Source organism: Maniola jurtina, chromosome Z (genome assembly GCF_905333055.1).
Source record: "Maniola jurtina chromosome Z, ilManJurt1.1, whole genome shotgun sequence".
In the NCBI taxonomy this organism is placed as follows: Eukaryota; Metazoa; Arthropoda; class Insecta; order Lepidoptera; family Nymphalidae; genus Maniola; species Maniola jurtina.
In genome coordinates this window covers 148998-174888 of record NC_060058.1, presented here as the reverse complement: position 1 = coordinate 174888, position 25891 = coordinate 148998, and the positions used below count along the sequence as shown (strand labels likewise).

Below are 25891 nucleotides of genomic sequence, written 5' to 3'. Positions count from 1 at the left end.
AATAACATTAGGTAGGTATGTATGCAAAATTATATGATAAGTTATAAACCTTCTTGAAAAAAATGCAATATGAAAACTAATAGAACTATTTATTTAGTATAAAATTGCTGCATTCACTTCAGTTGCTGCAAACCAAATAAAATAAAAGCGTTTTACAAAAACAAAACACGCACCGTACAAAACCATCACTATACCACTAAGAAAAAGCAGAAATCAACCACGTGAAGGGCGCCAGTGTACCGGGTGTTAAAAAAATTAATAAAAATTAAAAAAATGAAAGATTGATTAGCACACGGTAAAGTTTAATAATACAATTAAGTTTAGAAATGGTACAGAAACTACCGCGGCTAAGCTAGTCGGTGGCACACAAATTTGTAGGGTCGTGGTATAGGTCGATTTCGGCAAATTCCTTAGGGTGCGTGAGACCGTACTCCCCTGTGACGATGGCCTCTTAGGTGGTGTGAGGCGCGGAGTATTGGTCAGCGAGTCTTGGCCGTGGGATCCCAACGGTGCTGACGTGGATGGGCGTGCTGAAGGTTTTAACCACAAACGTAGCCTTAAAGTCCAAACTCTGCTTTAAAGTCCAAACTCCGCTCCTGAAATTGATAACCAAGATGGGTTATCATCTGGTGTATCAATCTCCGTTCTGGAATCGAACCCGGGCCTCGTCGAACACAAGATAAGTACTTCGACGTGGTAGAATTGCCGGTGTTAGAAAACCAGAACGGAGTTTACAATTAAGTAGGCTAAATAAATGACAGAAGGCCCAAAAATAATAAAAGAACGAAATTGTTAACAAAAAAATATAAAAATGAGGGTCGGCTGAGAATTTTAAATGATGATGCAATCTACGTGAAAATTACTAATGAATAAACTACGAATTAGTTAATGCAAAGGGTAAAATTAACTACTAAGGTTATGATTATTACAATAAGCTAACAAAATAATCGAAATTTGAAAAATTACTAAGTATGAAACATGGCGGAAAAATGACAACGCAATAACTACGATTTACATTGTTTTAAGTACCATCCAAAACTTACCCTTTAACGGGAGCATAGTAGCACTATATATATTTGAATAATTACATTGTAAAAAGCAATAAACGCATTTTAAAAGGTGTCGCGCCCATCTTCAATCGGATGGACGCAACAAAAAAAATCAACACGCCCGGCGTTTAATGTCCGCCGGGCCTGTCTGAGCTCCTGTCAAACAGGCTAACTTCAGTCGTCAAAAGTCGGCTGACGTTAGAAAACAGGACGCCATTAAAATATGCGTTCGGTAATTGCAACACTTAATTTTATAGACTATTGCATACAATTAAAAAATATACTTAATTATATCTAAAAATATGATTTTTAATAATAAAAAGATAAAATAATAATATAAATACAATATAACATGTAACGCTTCGTTACACTAGATATGAAATTGTAGGCGGGAGCAACTGCGCTGTTGTGAGTCGCACAATGCGCGGCAAGCGGTCGGCGCGCAACTTGATAAATCTATTATAGACCTCCTAAGTGGGCAATAATCCACTTTAGACCTGCAGTATATTATCTCGGAGGGAGCGTGGCCGAGTCGCGAGGTCGAATGCCAGCGACAGCGCCGAGGCAGCCACGGCCACTCAGCGGACACCGGCTGCCTTGCTGTCCGTACTGTGTGCCTCGTTACTAAATAACCACAAACACTAAAAAGTAAAAAATATCAAACTTAGATATAATTACATACATTACAAGTGTAGAAACAGAAATTAATTTTTTACTTTTTAGTGTTTGTTGTTATTGAATTCAGTTTTTTTTTTTGGAAATTTTTATTCACAATTTTTAGTGGCTCCACTGTACTAAAATATGCTATGCCTAGTTTAAACCTACTGTTTATTACTAAGCTATTACACTGATCGCGATCAATTTAGTCTTATCCACTGAGGAGTTCTGTTCTCTATCTCCGAAGGTAGTCATTAGATCTTCACCTTTATATGGGACCACCTGCCAAATATACCCTTTCAAACAAAAAAAAACAATTCCAAATCGGTCCAAGCGTCTTTGAGTAATCGGGGAACATACATACAAAATCACACTAATATTATAAAGGCGAAAGTTTGTATGTGTGTGTGTGTGTGTGTATGTTTGTTACTCCTTCACGCAAAAACTACTGGACGGATTTGGCTGAAATTTGGAATGAAGATAGATAATATCCTGGATTAGCACATAGGCTACTTTTTATCCCGGAAAATGAAAGAGTTCCCACGGGATTTTGAAAAACCTAAATCCACGCGGGCGAAGTCGCGGGCATCGGCTAGTTTAAAATAAAATGATTCTGACGAATTGAGAACGTCCTCCTTTTTTGAAGTCGGTTAGTAAAAAGTTTTATATTTTTATCCCCAAAATATTATAAAAGTACCTAACTATTAAAATTATCTCGTCAGGCAAAGTATCGAAATACATAATTTTTTAAAATGTTAGTCAATTAATAAGTATAACAACATAATATTATGTAATATATAAGAGTCATAGTTTTGTTTCGTATTGTACATTCGCAGCGTCATATAATTGGATGTTAAAGATGTTCGCACACTATACAGACTCCGGACGTGTTTTTGAGCTAAGCTCGACGAGGTAGGTGAATGTACTGTAGGAAACTATCTACAAATACCTAATGCATTTCAACTGAGTAGAACCATGCATACTTATAACAATTTTTCGTGCAATTTTAGCTTGTTCTAAAATTTATCTTCTGGTTTTTTATACCAACAAAATATTAGGTGGTACCATAAATCTATCCAATATAGGTAGGTACAGGTTTGACCTTACGCGGCTCTTCTTAGCTGAAATGCTCGACAGACTTTTATGTAGTTTTAATGGGTATACCTACCTAGTACCTACTAGAGGTTTAACAAACTATTTTACTGACCGTATTTTTTGTTGAAACTAGCCCCGTGACTCAGGAAATCTGAAAAAAAAAACCAAATAGTTTGTTAGAAAAATGTATTCGTCGTCGTCATAAATATGTGAAACAAGTAAAGTTATGAAAGAAGAGAGAAAGAAAAACATTTATCCCTTAAATTGTGAAACACATTACATAAAATAAAAGTTGATTATTCTCTTCGCTTCCTCCGCTTGAGCATCAAAGCTAATATGCCTCAAGCGGCTAACTTATATGGGAATAAAACTACACAATCAATATTAAAATTTGATTATTACTTCTATAGTCATTTCTTTCATCTGTTTTCGGCACACACACTCTCTATGGTAAGATTATTTCCGCTTCTCCAGGAACCATCGAGGTGTCGTGCTTAGCAGAGACAAGGAATGAAAGAGAAGACTCTAAATTTAATGTGTTCTCTATGGTCTGTACCTACTTAGTCCCAGGCATTTAGTCATTTATTTCATGCATTCCAATATTTTAACATAATTTATAACAATAACAATTACAGTAAATGTTTAATAATTTGCATAGGTCTCAGGCAACTGCCGATTTCTCTTTTTAAGGTGGAAGCAACGGGTCTGTCCGCGAAATTCAAATTTAATTTGGTTTTTCGCAATTTGTAAACTAATACGACAACGTAGGCTTACGGTATTTTGTTTGCGACAATGGCAGTATCATCCTCACAGGTTTATACATATAAAAATCTTTACTTGAAAGGGTCCAGTTTAAGAAATTAATTCTAGTATCGGCTAATTTGTGAGAATAGTCGGTACTAGAATTAATTTCTTAAACTGTCCAGTTTAAGAATTTTCTTAAACTAACTTAAGATACTAGAATTAATTTTCTTAAACGGTCCAGTAGGTATATTAATTATTCCTTGTTGAATAGAACTTAGTAAATCTGTTAAGATCTCTTCAGAGTACAGATTGAAGAGTAATGGAGAGCCTTGTAAGACACCTCCAGTTATCGGCCGCCTGTCCGAAAGTTTACCCCCTATTTTTACGCCCGCTTCCTGTTCCAATAGAGGATTCCTATTAATCGGAGATCTTTGTCTTCCAAACCCTTCTTTCTTTTCTAATAATACTAAAATATATAAAAAATATTTTTAAATAATATGAGGTTGTAGTTTGTACTGCCATCTGCAATAATCACACGTAACTACCTCGCGCGCTGTAGCTTCGACACGTTCGAGTCGGAACCACGAAGTTCCAGTTCCAGCCGCAATTTCACTACCGGCGCTAGTCAACACGTGGGCCTATCGGGGAAAAATATACCTAACATACGGACTCACCCTTTCGACTCATCGCCGACTAAAATAGCTTCACAGTAATATAGCACCGTCAAATACTACAAATTTCCAATTAGATTCTCACGAGACGATCTGGTAGAAACTTGTAAAAATATTTTTTAAGTAATGAATTAAGACACTATAGAAGTAGAGTCCGGTCACATGTGCGCGCGGTGGCTGCGCGACGGCCGCAGGGCGGCGGTCGCGATTGGCGCTTGGCGGCCGCGTCGGTAAAGCAGCGCGCGCCGCCATTGGTCGGCGGGCGCGCGTCGGTGCAGCAGTGCGCGCGCCGCACGTGACGGCCACGCGCGCCCGCGACCGCACAGATGGCGCTAGAGTACATTTTGTTTACAACTCCCACGAATGATTACAACTGTGACATAATTGACGTAATCGCACTGCCTCGATTACTTGAATAAAAACTTTGTATTTGTAACCGGTCGGTGCAGTTCGGAGTGCGCGGAGCATTGTCTGTAGTACTGAGTAGATAATGTTATTAAAGATACGTGATGGCCTCGAGCAATCATTTAGCCTTGAACTAGATCACAGTTAGCGACCAGCGCGGTAGCTATAGTACAGGCGTTAAATAGGTTAGCTACAGAGAGATTAATAACAGTATCTAAGTACCTAGGTAGTGGCAGGTTCCTACTTAAAGCCGTGCATTTGTAGTTTGTACATAAACTGTACAGCCGCGACGTACAAAAGGCAATGAATAGCTGTACAAATACGATGATGTTTTAATGCGATGTTGCACGGGTTGCACCTACCTAGCTAGCTGCTAGTAGCTACTATCTAGAGTCTAGACCAACCTACCCAGCTTGGAGTAGGTTTTTCTAGCGTAGGTTTTTTAGGGGTCCGTACCCAGAGGGTAAAATCGGAGCCCTATTAATGTCACTTTGTTATCTGCCTGTCCATCTGTCCGCATGTCACAATTCTTTAGCTCGTAGAAGATTTTTTGAAAGAATATTAATCATGACTAATATTCTCCTCAACTAAGCGTAAAGCTTGTGCTAGGAGTAGATACGACAGCAGTGCAACGGCTGGCGTTTGAACCGCCGACTTTTGGAATTCAGTCAGTCATACATGAAAAAGAAAAAGGTGATTTTTTTTGTAAGTATAAAATGTACCTACCGGCCATACTGACCAAATCACTCACAATAATTTAATTACTTGAACATATTTTTTTTCTAACTTTAGCATGACGTGGGGTATCATTATTTAGAGCTCATAGAGTGGACTGTAGAGTATGAACATAATATTAATTATCTAAACTTAAATAAGGAAATGGGGGGCCGTCAAATACTGAAAACAGTAATTTATAAATATTAATTATAACCCTACAAGAGCGAGGCCTGACTCGCACTTGGCCGGTTTTTTTAACCGTGCGAGTTAGTGTTCCCAACGATACCATATAGCGTATAAGTAGTATGACCGTTATAATAAGGTTTAATAAAACTGCCATACATCGATGGCCACACCCCTCCCAAGTTAGCCCGCTACCATCTTAGACGTATCATCACTTACCACCAGCTGAAATAGCAGTCAAGAGCAGAACTAGTAAACCTAATCCATCGATGTACCTAATCCAATAACAAGTGTAAATTAAAAATTTTCAACACCCCCGACCAGTGAAGGTTACAGTAACTAGAAAAGAGCTGATAACTTTCAAACGGCTGAACCGATTTTCTTGGACTATTCCGCGCCTACGATCCAAAGTATCTGAGTTTTCCAAAACATCATTTTCAAATAAATATAATTATGTATATCTAGGCAACGTCCATCTTGACAGCTTGACATTTGTCCATTGACACTTGAATATTATGAACCTAAGGGTTATCTAACCTTCTTTAACCTTCTTTTTAACCCCCGACCCAAAAAGAGAGGGGTGTTATAAGTTTGACGTGTGTATCTGTGTATCTGTGTATCTGTGTATCTGTGTATCTGTGTGTCTGTGTATCTGTGTATCTGTGTATCTGTGTATCTGTGTATCTGTCTGTGGCATCGTAGCGCCTAAACGAATGAACCGATTTTAATTTACTTTTTTTTGTTTGAAAGGTGGCTTGATCGAGAGTGTTCTTAGCTATAATCCAAAAAAATTGGTGCAGCCGTTTAAGAGTTATCAGCTCTTTTCTAGTTTTCTTGTAGAAAAGAAGGTTACATAACCGTTAGGTTCATAATATTATGTCAATTGACAAAATATGTCAAGCTGTCAAGATGGACGTTGCCTAAATACATAATTATTTATGATGTTTTGGAAAACTCAGATACTTTGTCGGGGGTGTTATAAATTTTTAATTTAGGGTGTATTCACATGTACCACAACCACACCACGTCGCAGCGACAAAATGTGGTCAAGCTGTGGTTACGTGTGAATAGTGTCGCAGCGGCATTTTGCAGTTGCGTTGTGGTACCGACAAAATGTGATGTGGCTGCGCGTTGTCGCTGTCGTTGCAATGTGGTAACCGCGTGGTCATGTACAGTTATACTCCGGCTTTCGTAGAGAAAACACGGCTTGACTGAACGTAGTCATGGAGGAAAGATTGTTGTTGCTATCCTTGTTATGGCTTTTATTAATAAGAAGAAGACGACGACATCAGCGTATTCGTCGAAATAGAATTTATTGGGTACATCCTTTATTGGAAAACAAAAGTCATGTCGTGGCGATGTGGCCGCGGTGCCGCCGCCGGTGGTAGCGTTGCCGTCGCGATGTGGTTGCGATGTGGTCGTATTACACAGGTGGTCGATAACAACGGCAAAATGTGGTACGTGTGAATTGTAATATTAATTTTCAATACAAAATATACGCCCGACCACATGGCGTCGTTGTGGTGTGGTTGTGGCTGTGGTGTGGTTGTGGTACGTGTGAATTGATCCTTACACTTGTCTACAAGAAAACTAGAAAAGAGCTGATAACTTTTAAATGGCTGAACCAATTTTTTTGGATTATACATAGCTAAGAACACTCTCGATCAAGCCACCTTTCAAACAAAAAAAACTAAATTAAAATCGGTTCATTAGTTTAGGCGCTACGGTGCCACAGACAGATACACAGATACACAGATACACACGTCAAACTTATAACACCCCTCTTTTTGGGTCGGGGGTTAAAAAAAGATTTTATCTCTCCTAAGATTGAAGACTTTGTGGTTCTATAAAGTACCTATATCCTATGGTTCTAGCGTAGTTTTGAGTGATTTAGGTACAATTAAATAGGGCAATCAGTATGGGCGGAAAGCTTGCAGGAAAGCTTCTAATGTGTGTATATGGGATTTTGGCCTAGCCCTGGACTGTGCGTGAGAACGAACACTAGGTAGGTAGGTAACTACCGAAAGGAACCCCTATGAAAAGTGACTCTACTAGGGCCTCAGAAAACTATTTTGTGTCCTGTCGCGAGTCGGAAGCGGAACAGGAGGTAGGAGCGCGTGCTGAGCGGAGGGCAGGGGGGAGTGAAGGTCGAGGACGCGCCGAAATCGATGGACTCGCGACCCCTACAGCCACAGAACACCTATCACCGTATTTTGAAAATTGAGCCCCCGAAGGGGTTAAAATATAGGAAATGGAAGTTTATATGAAAGCCCGTTATTTTGTTCCATAAAATTGGTTTCGGTTAAAAATGAAGAAATAGGTAGGTAGGTATGTGTTTGAAGGTTCTCAGAATTCCAGTCGAGCGAAGCCGGGTCGTATTGCATGTAATATACCTCGATATCGCTCATACGCCTAACGCAATGTACCTATGGCTCATTATATAGACAAATCATCCATTTTTGCAGTCGGTTAATAAAGTGAAATGATTATATACGTAAGTAAGTACAAGGTTCATGTAACGATGACAACGATGTGTTTCCGGTGTGATGCTGTGTTAATTAGCTCCTCCCACTGCTGCCTATTGCCGAGTGCTTGCTCTGCTCATGCTCCCTCTGTGCTGTGCTGTGTTGTGCTTGACACAGCCAACCTGCAACTGCTCTTAACGTGTGAGAAAGAGAAAGTTCGAGATCGCTGCCTGGGAATATCTTGGAGCTCCAGCAGGTGACGTCGCGGGCTAACACTAGTCAAACGTAACTACTGACTGGAAGATAGAGTTCAAGCAAACATCGAGTCCGCTGCGATAACCTCGCTAGATCCCGATAAAATCTATATATAATAGTATCATACAAACTCATATAATACCTACTAATCAATAAATTATTACACACTTGTGCGTGGTAAACAGGATTATTATTAATCTCCACTGAATGATCGCGTTTTAGGCCTTAGTACCGTATCATCGCCTACAGCTGTGGATAACAATCTATGATGAGTTATGATAAATCGGACTATATGCACTAAAAAACCGGTCAAGTGCAAGTCAGACTCGCGCACCGAGGATTCCGTACTCGGGTATTTTCCCAACATTTTGCACGATAAATCAAAAACTATTATACATAAAAATAAATAAAAATCTGTTTTAGGATGTACAGGTAAACCCCTTTTATATGATACTCCACTTGGTATAGTTATCTTATTTTGAAAATTGAAACACGTTTTTTTTTTGAATGATGTAACCACAAATTCGCGATTTTCAGATTTACTCCTGTCTTTGTGCTATAAGACCTACCTACCTACCAAATTTCATGATTCAGATAGGTCAATGGGAAGTATAGGTTTCTTGACATACTCGTACACGAAAGACAGACAGACAGACAGCCAACGAAGTGATCCTATAAGGGTTCCGTTTTTCCTTTTGAGGTTCGGAACCCTAAAAAATAGCAAAACATGCACGAAAAATGAGCGAAATGTGCACAGTCAAAATAAGTATAGGTACCGACTCCTGGCTCTGGCGGCTCTCATCCAGATATTATGGAATAGGTCTCCTTTTTTATTACGATTTTTTTTAGGTAGGTAAATATGACACAGTGCAGCTGATCCGTACGGAGAATTACTACTTGATTAATGACTGGTCCATGTCCTAGCAAAGACGCCGCTGCGGCCGCCGCTATATCTACGCTGCACTCCGAACGGCTCGCAAATGTCGACACGCGAAGCTACTCTATCTGTAACTGACCTACATACATCATGCTGAGCTTCCTTCTGCACGTCAGCGCGTCGCATTGTCTCCGCTATTGTAAACCAGCGAATATGTTCTGACTCAGGTACACTTTTTGATAATAGTGAAATCATTAGAAGTGAGGTAATAATAATAATTACTACTAACGAAACATGAGCTTAAAACTGAAGCTTTTCCGGTCTGGAAAAAGCCCACCACAACCTCAGCCGGGTTCGTTTCTTATTATTACCATCTCAAAATAGTAAAATAACAAGCAACTCGGCGTCACGGTATCTCGACGATATAATGAGAAAAAATTCGCAACAAAAATAACTACATAATTTCCGGTTATTTTTCTTTTTTTTATATGGCAAGACGGTTTTTGTAAGCATGACTACGGAACCCTAACTTATAAATTCATGAATCATAATAATGTAGTATTTAATTTTGGTTACTTACAATTTCTATTATGTCGAAGTAACTTTATCGGACGCTCAAAGAATTATTCATGTCATATTTATTCAATTTCATTAAAAGCTAATGTACAAATGTTGTCGTATGGAACAGTAAATAATTATGTTATATGTTTATGTGATTATCATAATACTAGCTGATGCCCGCAGCTTCGCCCGCGTGGATTTAGGATCTGAAATCCCGTGGGAACTTTTGATTTCCCAGGACAATTAATTAACAAAAATAAACGGATGATCCTTTAAAAATCCCGAGGGATCACCAGGATTCAGGGATGTAATTCCTTACAGCATCAGGGTTGAGGAGTTGGGTCCTCGAAGTCAACGACAAAGTCTTTACTTAGTACAGATACCTTCAATATCAATCAATTTATAACCGAATGTTTCTAAATCCCAGCAATTTTGATGGTGCGGTTCCCTGCAGCATCAGGATTGAGGAGTTGGGATTCAAAAACAGCTCGTCCCCGGTATGCAACGTGTTTCTGTACCACGTAAAAACATTTAAACGGATGATCCTTTAAAAATCCCGAGGGACCACCAGGATTTAGGAACGATCCTTACAGCATCAGGGTCGAGGAGTTGGATCTTTGAAGTCAACGATAAAGTCTTTACTTGGTACAGATACCTTCAATATCAATCAATTTATAACCGACAGTTTCTAAATCCTTAGGTTCCTCTATCGATTTAAAAAAAATACGCAAATCGGTTCAGAAATCTCGGCGATTTCGGTCTACATAGGTAGAAAAACACAACTCCCTTTTTGAAAATCGGTTAAAAAAGTAGCCTATGTTACTCCCTGGCCAATCCTCTACTTGTCTGTGAAAATCCCGTCAAAATCGGTTCAGCCGTTCCGAAGATTAGCCTTTTCAAACAGACAGACAGACAGACAAAAATTTTAAAAATACAAAATATCCTGAATGTGGAAAATTTGGTGGACTATCCCAACGGCCCTCAAAAACTATCATTGATAGATTCCGTTATGGTATCGTTCAAATAACCATATGAGCTTAATATGAGGTAGTTATTTCGAAATTACAGACAGACACTCCAATTTTATTTATTAGTATAGATTATATAGTATATAGATAGATTATGTGTAGTGCGGTAGGCGACGCCCTCAGCTCGCTGGACGACCTTGTGGCGGGGTGGGAAGTGTCAAGCGGGTGACTGAGGACGACGGAGGACCTCATTCGAAAGATCTCCATCCAGCAGGGGACTCATACAGGCAGATGGATGTGTAATGTCTAGAGATTTTATATATCTAAAGCTTCAGGGCCAAATCAGCAATAGGCTTTTGTACTCGGAAAAATAAGGCTATTTCCTACTATAGGTTCACTGAATCAGGGTTGTATCACTGTATAGGCAAATTGCGACATTTTCGTGACAGAACGGACAAAAGGTCACAAAAGGTATAAATAATTGTCGTGTATTTCAAATAGCACTTTTGGAAACAGGCCTACTCTCGTGCTACTCTCTACAGCAAGGTATTGTAAGTTCCCGCCTGCCGCCGCCTGTACCAGTGAACACCACATCAAATACGCTCACAAACTATCGGTATAGTATTTAAAATAACCAAAAATTCACGGTTTTCAGATTCCTTTACTTGTGCTATAAGACCCCTACCTGCCAAATTTCATGATTCTTGATCAACGGGAAGTACCCAACAGGTTTTCTTGGCAGACACAAAAGACTGACGGACGGACGGACAGACAGACAACAAAGATGATCCTATAAAGGTTCCATTCCATTTTTCCTTTTGAGGTACGGAACACTACAAAATATTAAAAATCAGACTTCCAAGTAGCCTCTCAATATATTTACAACAACATAATTTTTGTAAGACAAAATATTCTTAGTTACAAGAGAGTTGGCGATCTACACAACAGGCTGACTAGACACCGTAACAGGCTTGCGACTCCTACGCTCCGCCTCAGGAAGGTACAAAAGTCATTTGTGGGAATGGGTATAATCTTTTATAACAACATTCCTCAGCCAATTTTGGACTTGCCTTTACACAGGTTCAAAAATCTATTAAAAATATGCTCCTGAGAAAAGCATATTATACTATCGAAGATTATGTAAATGATGATAAAAGAGCGTGGATTTGACCTGCAATTCGCTCCAGCAATGCGCGGGACTTCAATTGCTTTTAAATACATGGCATAATATTGTATACATAGATTGTATATCAAATCTTTGAAAAGAGCAACCGCCGAGTTTCTTCTCGGTAGGAAAGACATTCCGAACCAGTGGTATATGCTTTTGACGATTCAAAAGAACTTGTAAAAGTCTAATTGAATAAAAATATTTTGAATTTTGATTTTTTTTTGAATTAGGTACTACCTAGGTACTTAGTACAATATGAAACATTTTGCGTCTTTTGGAAGCTTTTGGAATAGATTGAAAACCAATTTGATATTTCAACATGTGGTTTTTATAGAGAGAGCCAGCGAGGGCCAGGTTCATTATTTTATAGAAGCTGATAGTTTCTCTGCGTAGGTACCTATGTCCTCGTGATTAATTTAAGTAATACCCGTCCCATGTCCAATTATACATACTGATAGCTAATAGTCTCTGAGGTAAGTCGCGGACGGACGGACATGGCGAAAATAATGTAATGGTTCTTTATTTACTACAGAACCCTAAAAAGGTGAAACATTAAAAGCAAATATTGTAGTAAAGTGGAAAACAGCCGGCACAAATAATAATTTAACCGGTCAAGCCGCGAGAACACTGGTCCAAACGTTGGCCAGTTGGTTGGCAATGGCACGTGCCAAGCTAATCACATGACTCACATTTTACACAAGTCACGAGTAACTCCCACAGAATACTTGTGTACACGTACAGCATTGCCCCGGGGCCACGGGCTCGGCGGTAACCCGCGCCGCCTTCCTGAGTAAACCGTGGCTCGCTTCTTGCTTTATATATAGGTACTGTGTGTAAAATCAGGCTACTTGTTTTTCCGTCAAACTTAGACAAAAAGCGGCGACAGCCTACTGGTTAAGACGTTGACCATTTATTGGGGAAGTCGGGGCATCCCGGGCATGCACGGTGCACCTCTAACTTTTCGGATCTACGAGTATGTACAATTTAAGGCTAGCGTGACAGACTTAACAGGGCTCTCTCCGTCACTTACTCCATACAATCGTAGTTCCAATTTCATTTGAATATTAAGCAACCAGAGTCCATTAAATTTTGCAGACATATTCTAGAAACTAATATCTGTGCCTGTGGTGTTTTAGATTTTTCTAAAAATATGTAGCTTTAAAATTACAGGGGCTCAAAGATTTGTATGTGAATTTGAATACCGCGTAACTTTGAAACCGAATATTTTAACAGAAATTTGGGAAACCACAAGACACAGATATTAGTTTCTAGAATATGTCTGCAAAATTTCATGGACTTTGGTTGCATAATATTCAAATGAAATTGGAACTACGTTTGTATGGGGCGAGTGACGGAGAGACCACTCTTAAACCCTTCTCATTCTGAGAGGAGACCCGTGTTCAGGTAGCGGGCCAGCGTTGGGTTGATCATGATTGATGATGAAAATAGACAGACATACAGACAGAAATTCTACAAAAAAGACTGTTGCCGGTTTTGACATAGATAGTTCTGACCATGATCCTAAAGTATTATACGTAATTTATTTTATGAAATTCGTTACAAACATACAGGTGTAAAGCCAATAAGACAAAAATATAAAAAATACTACAGTGGAGAGCACCGCCATTCGTTCTTCTAGGACCTACAATCCTAACATCTAGGTGGCAAGGCATATACACATCTTAAAGTAAGTGCAGTTTTCTTGTATGTTTGATAATGATTAATATCATCCAGACTCGAATTCAAATATTTGATGCCGGGCAACCGCTATTCGCTTACAAAGTAAGCCCGTGGCCCTAGAGAATTCCACTGGAATTCATTGAAATAGAGACGACAACTATTTTTTTACCTATTTTTAATTTTATACGTATTCTAAGACAAGACAACGGCAGTTTATCCCCTGCATTACAGACCGATCACTTTGTCCCTTGGCGTAACGTCGGCACCATCGCGAATCAGACAATAATGGACCTTAGCTTCTACGGAATAAAACAAACAAAGGCATGGCGGCACACGGTTCGTTTATGACGCTATCCCAATAAAACTAATCTTCGAAGACTGTAGACTCACTCGAAACTGTGTCAGATATTCACGATCTCTATTTCTCCACCGACTATTTGCGTGCGATATTTTTTTTATCCGCGAAAATATTTAATTTTGCTACGGAATTGTTCGACGCACCTACTGTTACAAAGCTTAGTACTTACTAGCTTGTTGCCGGCTACTAGCTTATCCCACGCGGATTGAAGTTTTAAAAACATCCTTACGAGCCATCGCACGTCCAGAACAATGATCAATCTCATACCCTATGTAGTCAACGTCGGTACCAAGCGATTTACCTCGTTTTGAATTTAAACTGCTAGGATACGGAACGCCCTTCCGGCAATAGTTTTCCCCCCCACTGTTAATACCTTCAAGTCGACAGTGAATAGGCATTATCAAGCGCACTGCACAACTCGCCAGAAGGTCTGATTCCAGCCAAGCGCTAGTCCATAAATTAAAAAAATAAACCAAGGATCTAATATTTGTGGTACCGACCGTTTAGAATTCAAAAGCAAGCCTTAGAGCAGGAACCATTGCATCTGATAATGGCGCGGCGTGGGCGTGCCTGTGATGAATAGAAAGTTGAGTCATGACCCTCAGCGATGAGGAATACGATGCGGAGAGACAGAGGGGTACCTTCCTGTGACCTGGCTGCAGATATTGTAATGATGTCCGGCTCGCAAGGGGCTCTATTGAGGTCAGGGTCAGGGCTAGTAGTCGGACGCGAAGGAACCTGAGGCTTAATACTCTAAAACAGACAAATCACCTGCCCTCCCACACTAAAGTAGCAGGAAAAGCAAGCATACACGCCACACCACACATACTTTCTAGAGCACACATACACGTTTCACTCCGACACTGGAGCATCCTCGGGAGCATATCACGAGCTCTACACTCCGCTTCATACTTTTGACGTTGACACAGAAGAAATAATAGCGAGTGAGCAATATTATGTAGGCATTCATTAGTCCAAGGACAGAGTGTAAGTAGTAGAGTTTTCGTCAATAAAATTGTAGGTTTAGTTTCAAGAACGCATTCAATAGCAATTAATTAACATTATTTAATTCAACGCTCGCGGGAAATCATTGTCCGAGAGATGGTGGACTTACTTCGTATTCATGATTAGGTACGCTAAAGGGAAGCGTCGTGAGGAAACCTGCATGCCTGATACTTCTGCATATTGTCACATTTTGTACTCTGTAAAACTTCTGACTTTGTTGCTGGGTCTTCTCAATAGAATCTGCTTTATACACGGCGGCAGTCTTGATGTAGAATAAGTAGCAAAAGTTTTCCTACGAGTTTAAAAAAATTAAACCTGCCATAATTAAAAATATGGCAGTCAGTACCGACTCCACACAGAAACCTCAAAAAACTAAGAACAGTGGTTTTTGTGGATTTTTAAATTAATTTTATCGAAAATTAAAATTTCATATTTTGTATAAAGCACCTTTTTAATTCGTCACGCGCTCCCGGGCTAGTTTAATTGACGTCGTTTCTCGCGACAGGACGGGCGTGATCAGTCTCCCCTCGCGAACACGTGTCTCAGCCGGAGACGAGCTAATGAATAAGAAAGCCTCAATAGCTCAACGGTTACAGGAGTGGACTGAATTCGGAAACCGGTTCGATCCTCATCCGCTACAGGAGAATATTAACTATGCTAAAAACAACAATTGGTGATAATTATTTTCTTTTCTATTCCATTCCATCAGCCTGTATGCGTCCACAGCTGGACATAGGCCTTTTTAGCGCACCATCAAACATGGTCCTAAGCCTTCCTCATCCACCCGCACTACCGTCTTCACCAATGAACACGTCTGCCCCATCGACCGTCGGTTCTGCGACAGACATTACCTGCCTATTGCCACTTCAGCTTGCTAATCCTTTGAGCTATATCGGCCGCTTTTGTTCTTCTGCGAATTTCCTTGTTCCCTGAGCGACTTTTCGTTTGTGGATGAGGCCGACTGTCAGTGTCTACGTTGCCGCTCCATTTTGGAAATTTAGAAAATACAAATTGTCGAATTGCCACTGCCGGTAATGGAAGTCGGGACGGTGCTTAGCACTGCGCCAGGGCGTCATTCTCTGCGGGCCGCGCTCGGATCACGCGGTGTAAGCAAGCTCCACTCCGCGCGGTCACGGGACCGGTATAAATAGAGCGAGCGCGCGCAGCGTGCCGGTGTTGCCATCGCTGCCCCTGCCGCCTCCCAGTGCTAGCCGTTACCGTTGTAACGACACAATAACACAACTGACTGCAGGCAAGCCCAAGAAGCTTTCTCTAACAGACAACGACAAACTAACAAACTACTCCGCCTGGACAGAGGTAACAGTAAACGGTGGTGCCTTGTTAAGTTTAGTGGACTATGATAGCCCACTAAACAAACACCTTTTTGTTATATGTGTCACCGTGTCCTCTGTGTAGGGCCCGCGTGGAGGTCGATGAAACACTGACGCACGTGCTCCTGGAGTGCTGTGTTGGAGTGAAGACTTCGGCAGGGAAAAGCAACGCACGCACAACAGACGGAAACACTTAAATGCGGAAACCAGCCCAGAGAGAAGAAAGACTACAAAGAGAGCCGGCTAGGAAGTACAGCACGTGGACAACTTCCACATGCTACATGGAAACTATTAATACATGTACTTACTATGTCTAACATTTTACATCAAAATAGCAATCACTGAGTTTCTTACCGGCTTCTTCGTAGAATTTGCTTTCTGAAGCAGTGGTAGAGCGCTATAGATTGGTTTACTTGTAAATATTTTTCATTTCATATTTTACTGCGAATGGCGATAGGGTTTCGTACCAGAAGGGTACCGACGGGACTTTATCACTGGGCCTCCACTGTCCATCTGTTCGTCTGTCTGTCAGCGTGCTGTATCTCATGAACTGTAAAAGGTAGAGAATTGAAAATTTCACAGGGCGTGTATTTCTATTGCCATAACAAATAATAAAAAATCAAAATGGTCGACATGAATATTAAAAATACGGGATGGGATGGTACGGAACTTTTCGTGTGCTAGTCCAACTCACACTTTTTCAGTTTTTTTTTTAAATTAAACACTGAGCAAAGGCAATGCTGCTAACAATATTAGAAATAAAATGCTTAAGCATTTATTGAGTTCAAGACAAGAGGGAATAAGCATCTTCTAGGCAAGCGCGCTCTAACCTATACCTCATCGAAGCCCGAATCTATCTTGCAATAGAAAAAGCCTTAATATGTGGTAATGCCCCTTGGCTAGCAACACTGGTACTAGTCCACGCTTCAATGATGCGCGACTCATTCAGACTTGAGTCGGTTTAACCGGCAGCCGGCACTGCGGCAGTCGTGTTGGCGCGCGGCTCTCCTACATCTGTCGTTATAAATAACACGACCCTCGTACTTCCACAGTCTAATTATACGACTCTCTGCACTCTCTCTGCTGATGCCCGCGACTCTCGCTTTCAGGGTTCCAGACTCTAAGAGACCCTACTGGAAACCATTACTCAGTCTCCGCTGTCCGTCCGTCCGTCTATCTGTCTGACAGTGCCCAGTGGGCTGTATCGCACGAACCGTAATGGCCACAGAGTTGAAATTTTCACGGAATTTGACTATTCCTATTGCTGCTATAACAAAAATAATAACACAAGTGTAAATTAAAAATTTATAACACCCCCGACAAGTGAAGGTTACAGTAACTAGAAAAGAGCTGATAACTTTCAAACGGCTGAACCGATTTTCTTGGATTATAGCTAAGAACACTCTCGATCAAGCCACCTTTCAAACAAAAAAAAACTAAATTAAAATCGGTTCATTAGCTTAGGCGCTACGGTGCCACAGACAGATACACAGATACACAGACACACAGATACACAAATACACAGATACACACGTCAAACTTATAACACCCCTCTTTTTGGGTCGGGGGTTAAAAATGAAAATGGTCAACATCAAAATGCAAAATAAATGAAAGTGCAAGTCCGGAGCACTTTATAATTTTTCGGAAAAAAGGACCTAATCATTCTTAGTAGCGGTTACAGATGCAAAAAACCGGCCAAGTGCGAGTCGGTCTCGAGCACTGAGGGTTCCGTACTCGGGTATATTTTCCAACATTTTGCACGATAAAACAAAAACTATTATGCATAAAAATAAGTAAAAATCTGTTTTAGAATGTACAGGTAAAGCCCTTTCATATTATATCCTACTATACCAAGTAGGATATAATATGAAACGGGATAGTTTTTGCTATTGTATTGAGCGGGATGTCAAATGAAAAAGAATGAAATTCTGAGTTCATAAATTAATAAAATATACCAAACGACTAAAACATATTTTTTACTATATTTCGACGTTTATTAATAGGAGTACTTGGGTTTTAGTATTGAAGTGTATCTTGTTCGAGCCATGCACATTGAATTTGTCGAATATAATAGTAGGAACGCGTAACTACCGGGTAAAGTACTTACTGTCAGTAGAACTACTTTTTATTTATCTGAGCGCTTGGCCGATGTCCAACAGTGGCTTAACTGATTGATGTTACGATGGACAAACCATCAATATAATTGTTATCTTTTGTGGTTATCAAATGGTGGCGTTGTGAGCGAAATGTACCTACCTGCGTAGGAGTAATCCATGCATGTAGTCATATTAGTAAATCGTAATAAGTACCTACTAATCATTAATTAGGTGGGTAGGCGTGCATTTGAGCATTTGTGACTTATCTTGCGGCGAAATTGGGCCTGATTCCATTATTACATACGTTTACATTAAGACTACGTATTTAGATAGGTATTATTATTACGTACATAGGTACTATTAAAAAGATGATAGTAAAATATCCAAGGTCACGGCGTTTATATGTTGTTTCCTAATATACCAATGGTATTTAATGGTACTTAGTAACAATGGTACTTTTGTATGTTGTGAAGTCATATACCTACTTCATTTTATAATGTATGTCTCTAACCTTGCGATCATTTATTTATTTTTCAATTTGGAAAAAACCCCCGTTTTTAACGTTAGGTAAAGTTAATGCTGACAAGAATCAGAGCATCAAACGACCACTCAAAACTTTAACTTTGACTCATGAAACAAATTAAACTTCACCAAGCGGCTATATTGCCCACTGCAAGTAGATTGTAAGAAATATTTATTAAAGTAAACGGCAATACTCATGATTCATGTTTGTATAGGTACTATAAAGTATAAACTGACTTTGGCCGGGTCGATATTGGCTTGGAACAGTTATAGATAATACAGAAAGTTTTCAAAAAAACCAGCCAAGTGCGAGTCAGACTCGCGCACTGAGGGTTCCGTACTCGGATAATTTTCCGACATTTTGCACGATAAATCAAAAACTATCATGCATAAAAATAAATAAAAATTTGTTTTAGAATGTACAGGTAAAGCCCTTTCATATGATACCCCACTTGGTATAGTAAATCTTACCTTGAAAATTGAAACACATTTTAATTTTTTTTTACATGATATAACCACAAATTCGCGCTTTTCAGATTTATTCCTGTATTTGTACTATAAGAACTACCTACCTGCCAAATTTCATGATTCTAGGTCAACGGTAAGTACCCTAAAGGTTTCTTGACACACACGAGCGACGGACAGACAGACAACAAAGTGATCCTATAAGGGTTCCGTTTTTTATTTTGAGGTATGGAACCCTAGTCAACTCCTTTGTTCCAAAAAGTCCAGTACAAAATTGCGGTTTTTACTAGCAATGAATTAATTTCTTAGTTCGTGGATATTCAAAAATTGTACGCAGATGAAGGTCGCAGGCAACCGTTAGTTCGAATTATGTTTTCTTCGTCAACACCATAGATATGTATCTATGGTCAACACTAAACGCATTTGATGCGTTTGATACATTTATGTATTTCTTTTATTTTAACACGACTTCAAAAAAGGAGAAGGCTCTCAATTCATCTCATTTTTTATATTATATTACGTGTCCAACCAAACAACCAACGTCGGTCACCCGAGCATTGTCTAACTTCACCCAAGACAATGCTTGGTTGACCAACTTTGAAGGTTTGCTATTTGGAAAACTTTCAAACTAATTGACATAAAACCCAAATAAAACTTACTAAAAACCTTGGTCCTGCCTAGAATAGTATAAAATAGAAATATTTTTTACTCAAATAAACTTTTACAAGCAGGAACTTTGGAACCAACATCTACCACATTGGTTAGTGTACCTACCGTACCTACTGCACTACGATAAGGGTCGGATGTCGCCGGTTCGCGCGCAACGATTCGTGTCAAGTTTGCGACCAAATCCCATTACACGTAAGGCGGTCTCGTTATTACATTATCGTGCAGACGTGTAAGTCACACTGCTGCAAGAATGGGTATATAACATTAAATACAAGGAATGATCCGCCAACCAACGAAATCTGTACGGTGCGACATGCACCGCCCGCCCTCCCACTGATAAACATGCAGGAAAAGCCTGTATGTAAATGTAGACCTTACAATGCCTAATTGCCAAGAAGCTTTGCAATTAGGCATTGTGAGGTCTACATCTCCTGAGGATGCTCCGGTGTCGGGGCGAAACGTGCGTCGAGTGGCTTGGGATTTGTGTGGTGCTGCGGGGTGGTGGTACGTGTGGCTTGCTTGGTAGCTGGCTTTTCCTGCACGTTGCACCATACAGATTTCGTTGGTTGTCGGATTATAGCAAATTAAGCTTTTGGTTCCTTGTATATCATTGACTTCCGCAAAATAACACCTGCTTCTATAATACATATAACATTAAAGCCTACATCGTGCACAACAACGGCCAATTGCGAGTCAAACCCGCTCACCGGGATTTCATATCTTCAAAATATGACTTAGTTCACATTGTAGAGTTTAAAGGAGAGCTGTAGCATTAGCACAACAATAGTAGATAATTGAATTGTTGAAGTTGTGACGAAATGCTAAACTGTAGTGTAATGATGTAGAATGTGTGTGCTAGCCATATGATATGTTATGCAGTGTTATGAGTGAGAGGCATTGCTCCAATCCCCAGCAGGGACAATTTACAATTAATAATTTCCACATTGGCTGGCGGAGGCTATAACGGGCGTGGCTAGTTACCACCTTATCGACAAAGCTGTGCCGCCAAACGATTTAGCGTTTCGATACACGGTATGGGTTGAATAAAACTCCCATAACCCTTTAAAGTTAGTCCGCTGCATAGACTGCATCATCACTTTCCACCAGGTGAGACTGTGAAGTGTCGCCATGGGGTACGTGTTCGCGCGGCGCCGGCGTGGCTTGCCGCTATGTCGCTATGTGGAAGCGCTCCGAGTCACGAAGCTATTTATAACATACCTACATAATATATTGTAGGGCAGTGATGGACTGCCCGGCTAAAATCACGAGTATGACAATACGTTTTTCATCATCGTCGCTATCCAACGTTAACTTTCTATGCCAAATCCATACCTACATAAATGCGCAAAGTCGGTCTGTCTGTTATGTTTTCATAACTTGGTTCAGAGAGCTTATATCTTCGAGGGAGATACTTACTAATTTTGTCCTGGCAAATCAAGGAGTTTCTTGGAATTTTGAGATCCCACCCGTTTAAGCGAATTTGGCTAAACGGATTTGGCTTACGTTTACAAAGTGTTTCATCTCGGTAAATACAAACGTTCTCCCGCAGAAAACTTAGGCGAATCCACGCGGACGAAATTACGTCCATCGTCTGTTTTCCATCCCATCGGTGTTCCCATTCCATCACTCATTTTCAAATGTGAATGTTTAATACTTTTTAGTTCTTTTTTTTTTTGGCAGAGAAGTCGTGTTTTTAATTTTTGTAATTTGAGTTCCGATCCCCGAATCGAAGTCCTGGGCAGCTCGCTTCAGTCACAACAGTGAGTATTGTTTGCATTGAAGAGATTCCTATTGTTCGTGTGATCGCATTACGCTGGTAAGCAAAGATGGCGGCGCCGGCAGACCCGCATGGATGTCTGACCTACATGTCGGTGACGCTGTTGCCGAGTCGCCTGCAGTGTTAACTCGATTAGCGAGCGTCAATGCTGCCGCGTACACCGACGCGATCGTTCCGCAGCGCGGGGCGTGCCCGTCGGAGCACGGCCACGAAGGAACGAGTACCTAACTTAAAAAGTTTTCAAAAAACCCGACTGCGGTTTGCACTGCATTAGGTCTGATTACAAAATAATAAAATCATAATCATATAATTATATCTATTTTGCCAAATTGTGGGTAAATAACAGCTAGTCATAGTTAGACCCGAACGCAACCTACTGCCGCTGACAGTATGGAAAAATAATCACTTTAGATTAATTTAAATTACGATAATCTCACAATGCGTACATTTTTTGTCTATCGAGGGTAATAACGCCTCCGGGTGGGTTGAGTCATCATTTTGGTACTGGAAGGTGTCGCGTCCCGTTGACATGACAGCGAAGTGTTACACGTAGGGTTGCCATCTGAAAAATCTTTTAGGACAAGGAGCTCGGAATCTCCAGATTTTCAAACGTACAACGCGAATAAAATTAGTTTATTCTGTTTTACCTCACGAATTAAATCAAATAAATATAATTTGTTACTATGCATTTTTGAAACAAAATTCCTTTAACTTTTTGGTTTAAAAACTTAGCAGTAGTGAATTGACCAATTATATTATTATAATTAACGTTCATGCTATGTTTTTTAGTTATAAATCTTTTTTAAATACTTAAATATTTTTAAATGTGAATGTTGTTGGTTAGTCAAATTTTCTCATTATCAAAAAAAAACCAAATTCTAAGATTTTTGGAATTTATCAGTATTTCCATCGTGCCGTATGAATTCTTATAGTTTGTTAACTCCATTGATTTTGCAAGCGCTACTGCTCTGTGGTTAACTGAATCCAGACGCTTCCCGGAGCTCGCCAAACGAGGACAAATCCGGAGAAACCCGGGACATTGGCAACCCTAGCTACACTTAACCACCACCTAACTTTCTTTGTTTCATTAACCGATTTTGATGAATTTGGGCAAAAGAGATAGCTTGCACAGCCCTGGTCCCTGGGAAGGATATAGGCTAACGTCTTGTCCCGGAAAACGAAAGAGTTCCTACGGAATTTTTATTCACCTGGACAAAATCGCAGGCATCATACTTAGATAAAAAAAATATTTTCAGATTCTTTTGTTCGCGCATCGGTCAGTCCAACGTCCATTCCGTACGATTGTACACTTGCGCGAAGGATTTTGACATACTGCCATCAACTTACGAGTACATAAATGCCGCGAGTCGCACGTAACGCTAACATTCAAATTTTCAAAATATTTATTTAATGTACATTATTTATTTATTTGCACTCATGTATCGATAAATAAATAATAATTTGCAATTTCATTTAATAGTTGTATAGGTTTTTGTACAAATCCTTTAGCAAACCTACTTTATTTTATTGATTAAGTACTTTAATTACAAACAAATTGAAAATTTAATTACGTAGAGGAGGACGGAAACATGAGACTAAATAAATGCGCTTAAATGAAACTGGCAATTATCTTCGTTCGCGCCAACGAGTTGTCGTACTAGAACGTACAAAGTCCTGCAAAATGGCCTTAGCCTGAATTGCACCAGCAGGTGAATAGCACCAGAAAGCACGACTAATGCACTAGGCATTAGTCGTACATATTTCAATATTGTATTATATTTATATTTATGACCTCAGAATTTTCTCTTCTTTCATTTGGCGTCCCATTCGATACAATAGCCAAATGTACAGTTGAATTGCCAGCAATGTACCTAGCTACTCATAGTTCCTACGTAGAGTGTAACGAGTTAACAATATAGACTTATAATATTCATCACCATCATCACACGCCTTCTTCGCTTGAATCCGCCTCTTTAGTTTTGGGCAACTGAGCCTCGTCCACTCCCTTACATGTCCCAACTATTCGCATCTTTGGCGACTTGAGCCCTTTTGCCTTCAATTCTTCCTTTAAACTAAACTTGGCAATGAGAATTGGGCTCTTCTCTGCAAGTGTCAAAGAAAGTGAGCTTCCTCAGCGTGATAATGTTACGTTTACACACTTAATAGTTATTTGTTCAACAAGATAGCTAAATTCATTTTTGCTTCGAGTGCCTAGTTTGAACCCCGAGCGGGTGAAAGATTCGAGCGTAGCGAGTGATTCTAAGTTAAAATCCTGAGTGTAGCGAGGGGTTTAAAGGCACAAGAAACAAAAAAATTGCTATCGTGTGATACATACAACTTTTGACCACAATAGCGAAAAAATACAAGATGTAAGGAAAGTAATTATTTATTGAAACACTAAGAAATTCTTACATTCTTGTAAGTATATTACGTGTTTATATGATAAAAAAACCAGTTTCTGAGTAGATCTTCACACCTTTAGCAAATTTCCAATCTTTAAATAATTCAAAGGCGCTCAAGTATTTTTACGCGACTTTTCCGGAAGAAAGTTTAATTCAGCGTTAGACAGTGACACTGATTCCTTTAATAACTGATGGTGTTAAATTATCACTAGAATCACTCATATTGTTATTTTTTTAAACTTTTATAACAAATCTACAAAGAAATTAGATAGGTATGTAGTTATTAAGTTTGAAGACCTCATAGACAATTTTTCTTTTGTTTTCACGCCATGTTTTATTCCTTGATAATAATCTGCGTTCGGAATTGTGTCAATCATAAAATAAAATATACTAATTATTTAATTTTGATTTTCTTTTATGTTTAATGTTGTATTACAGAATTATAAAGTCTAAAACACATTTTAACAAAAAGTAAATATTTTAAATAATAAAATAGAGAGTTAAAAGAAATTGTCGAAATAAAATGTATGGGGTATGCAATATTATATACAACATTTCCGAACGTTTCTTGTGACGATGAATTGAAGAAATGCCAATCCAAAGCGTGCTAAATTAAAAAAAAAAATTTCTCACTCCAGTGAGCAAAAACGAGTTTTGCTCACTGGTTTTGGGCAGCAAAGGCGCCCTGTTTGATTTAGAGAGGTGAAAAAGTATGTATTAGTTTCACACGCACATCATTGTGGAGCGCTATTTCAAGTCTGAACGCTCCTCTACTCTATGACATCTCTCTGGTTAACTGGATACTTGATTACATGGATATTTTATTACATTTAAAATCGATTGTTTGCCGACCGCTTAGTCAATGCATCGCAATATGCAATCTACCGCAATTTGAGTAGACAAGTATCACTTCTTAGGATACTAATTTAAAATTCTGTTTCCTACTACCATAGATACCTACCATAGATTTATCATAGTAGGTATTCCTATTCCTACTACTAACTACAGTAACAAAGGTGAACATCTCAAACCGAATCTTAAACGTTTACGTTCATTCCGCGTGGATTTAGGATTGGAAACCCCGTGGGAACTCTTTTATTTTCCGGGATAAAAGTAGCCTCTTCCAATGTCACTCTCCAGTGTCCAGGCATCTAGGTATATCCATGCAAATATTACGCCGATCCGCTGCTCCATTGTGGCGTCATTGAAGGACAAACCAGTAAACCAACACACTTTCGCATTTATATATGGTTCTGATCAATACTAATACTAAGTATAAATGCTAGCTTTTCACGGCCCATCCATTACCGATTTTGATGAAATTTGGTACAGAGAAGCTTGCAACCCGAGGAATGGACATACGCTGTCGCGGAAAATCAGAGTTGCCACGGGATTTTCCAAAACACAAGAGGGTATTTTACTCTAACTTTTTTATAACTTTATTATAAACTAGGATAAAAATAATGACGTAAACTGAAAAAACTAATTAAATCGATCAAATAACAAAAAAGTTATAAGCATTTAAATATTTCAGATTAGACAGAGATAGCGATAATAGCATTTTGACGTCACTTCTGCTAATGCCATAGTAGCTTCCTGCGGTTTCATACAAATTTTCGTTTTGCGAGAAAGGGATAGAAGACCCTCCCACTCCAAAATTAAAATGCCTGTAACTTTGTAAATCTTTGTTGGATTTTAATATTTTTTTAGCGTACGTCATTATTTTTATCCTAGTTTATAATAAAGTAATAGTATTCATCAAATTGAAAAG

The 25891-nt window shown here is 39.4% G+C and overlaps 1 protein-coding gene and 1 long non-coding RNA gene across 3 annotated transcripts in view; both read right to left on the bottom strand.

The window, feature by feature from the left end:
* The window catches only part of LOC123880032 (hepatic leukemia factor), a 60808-nt gene extending 56403 nt beyond the window's left edge, over window positions 1-4405 (bottom strand). Inside the window, exons 1-2 of the mRNA XM_045927925.1 lie at window positions 4220-4405; window positions 2914-2952 (exon numbers count right to left, since the gene is read on the bottom strand). Of these exons, the coding sequence (XP_045783881.1) occupies window positions 2914-2952; window positions 4220-4232 (52 nt within the window). The 5' untranslated portion in view covers window positions 4233-4405. The remainder of the gene's footprint in view (window positions 1-2913; window positions 2953-4219) is intronic.
* A 1625-nt stretch (window positions 4406-6030) lies between these two features.
* Window positions 6031-25679, bottom strand: LOC123880040. 2 transcript variants are annotated; one of them, XR_006799145.1, is made up of 3 exons: window positions 25527-25679; window positions 9638-9643; window positions 6031-6042 (listed from the first exon to the last, which is right to left on the bottom strand). It is a non-coding gene; the product is annotated as an uncharacterized LOC123880040 (long non-coding RNA). The 2 variants fall into 2 exon arrangements; XR_006799144.1 differs by lacking the exons at window positions 6031-6042; window positions 9638-9643 and adding exons at window positions 15718-15728; window positions 17256-17263.
* Between the last annotated feature and the right edge of the window lie 212 nt (window positions 25680-25891).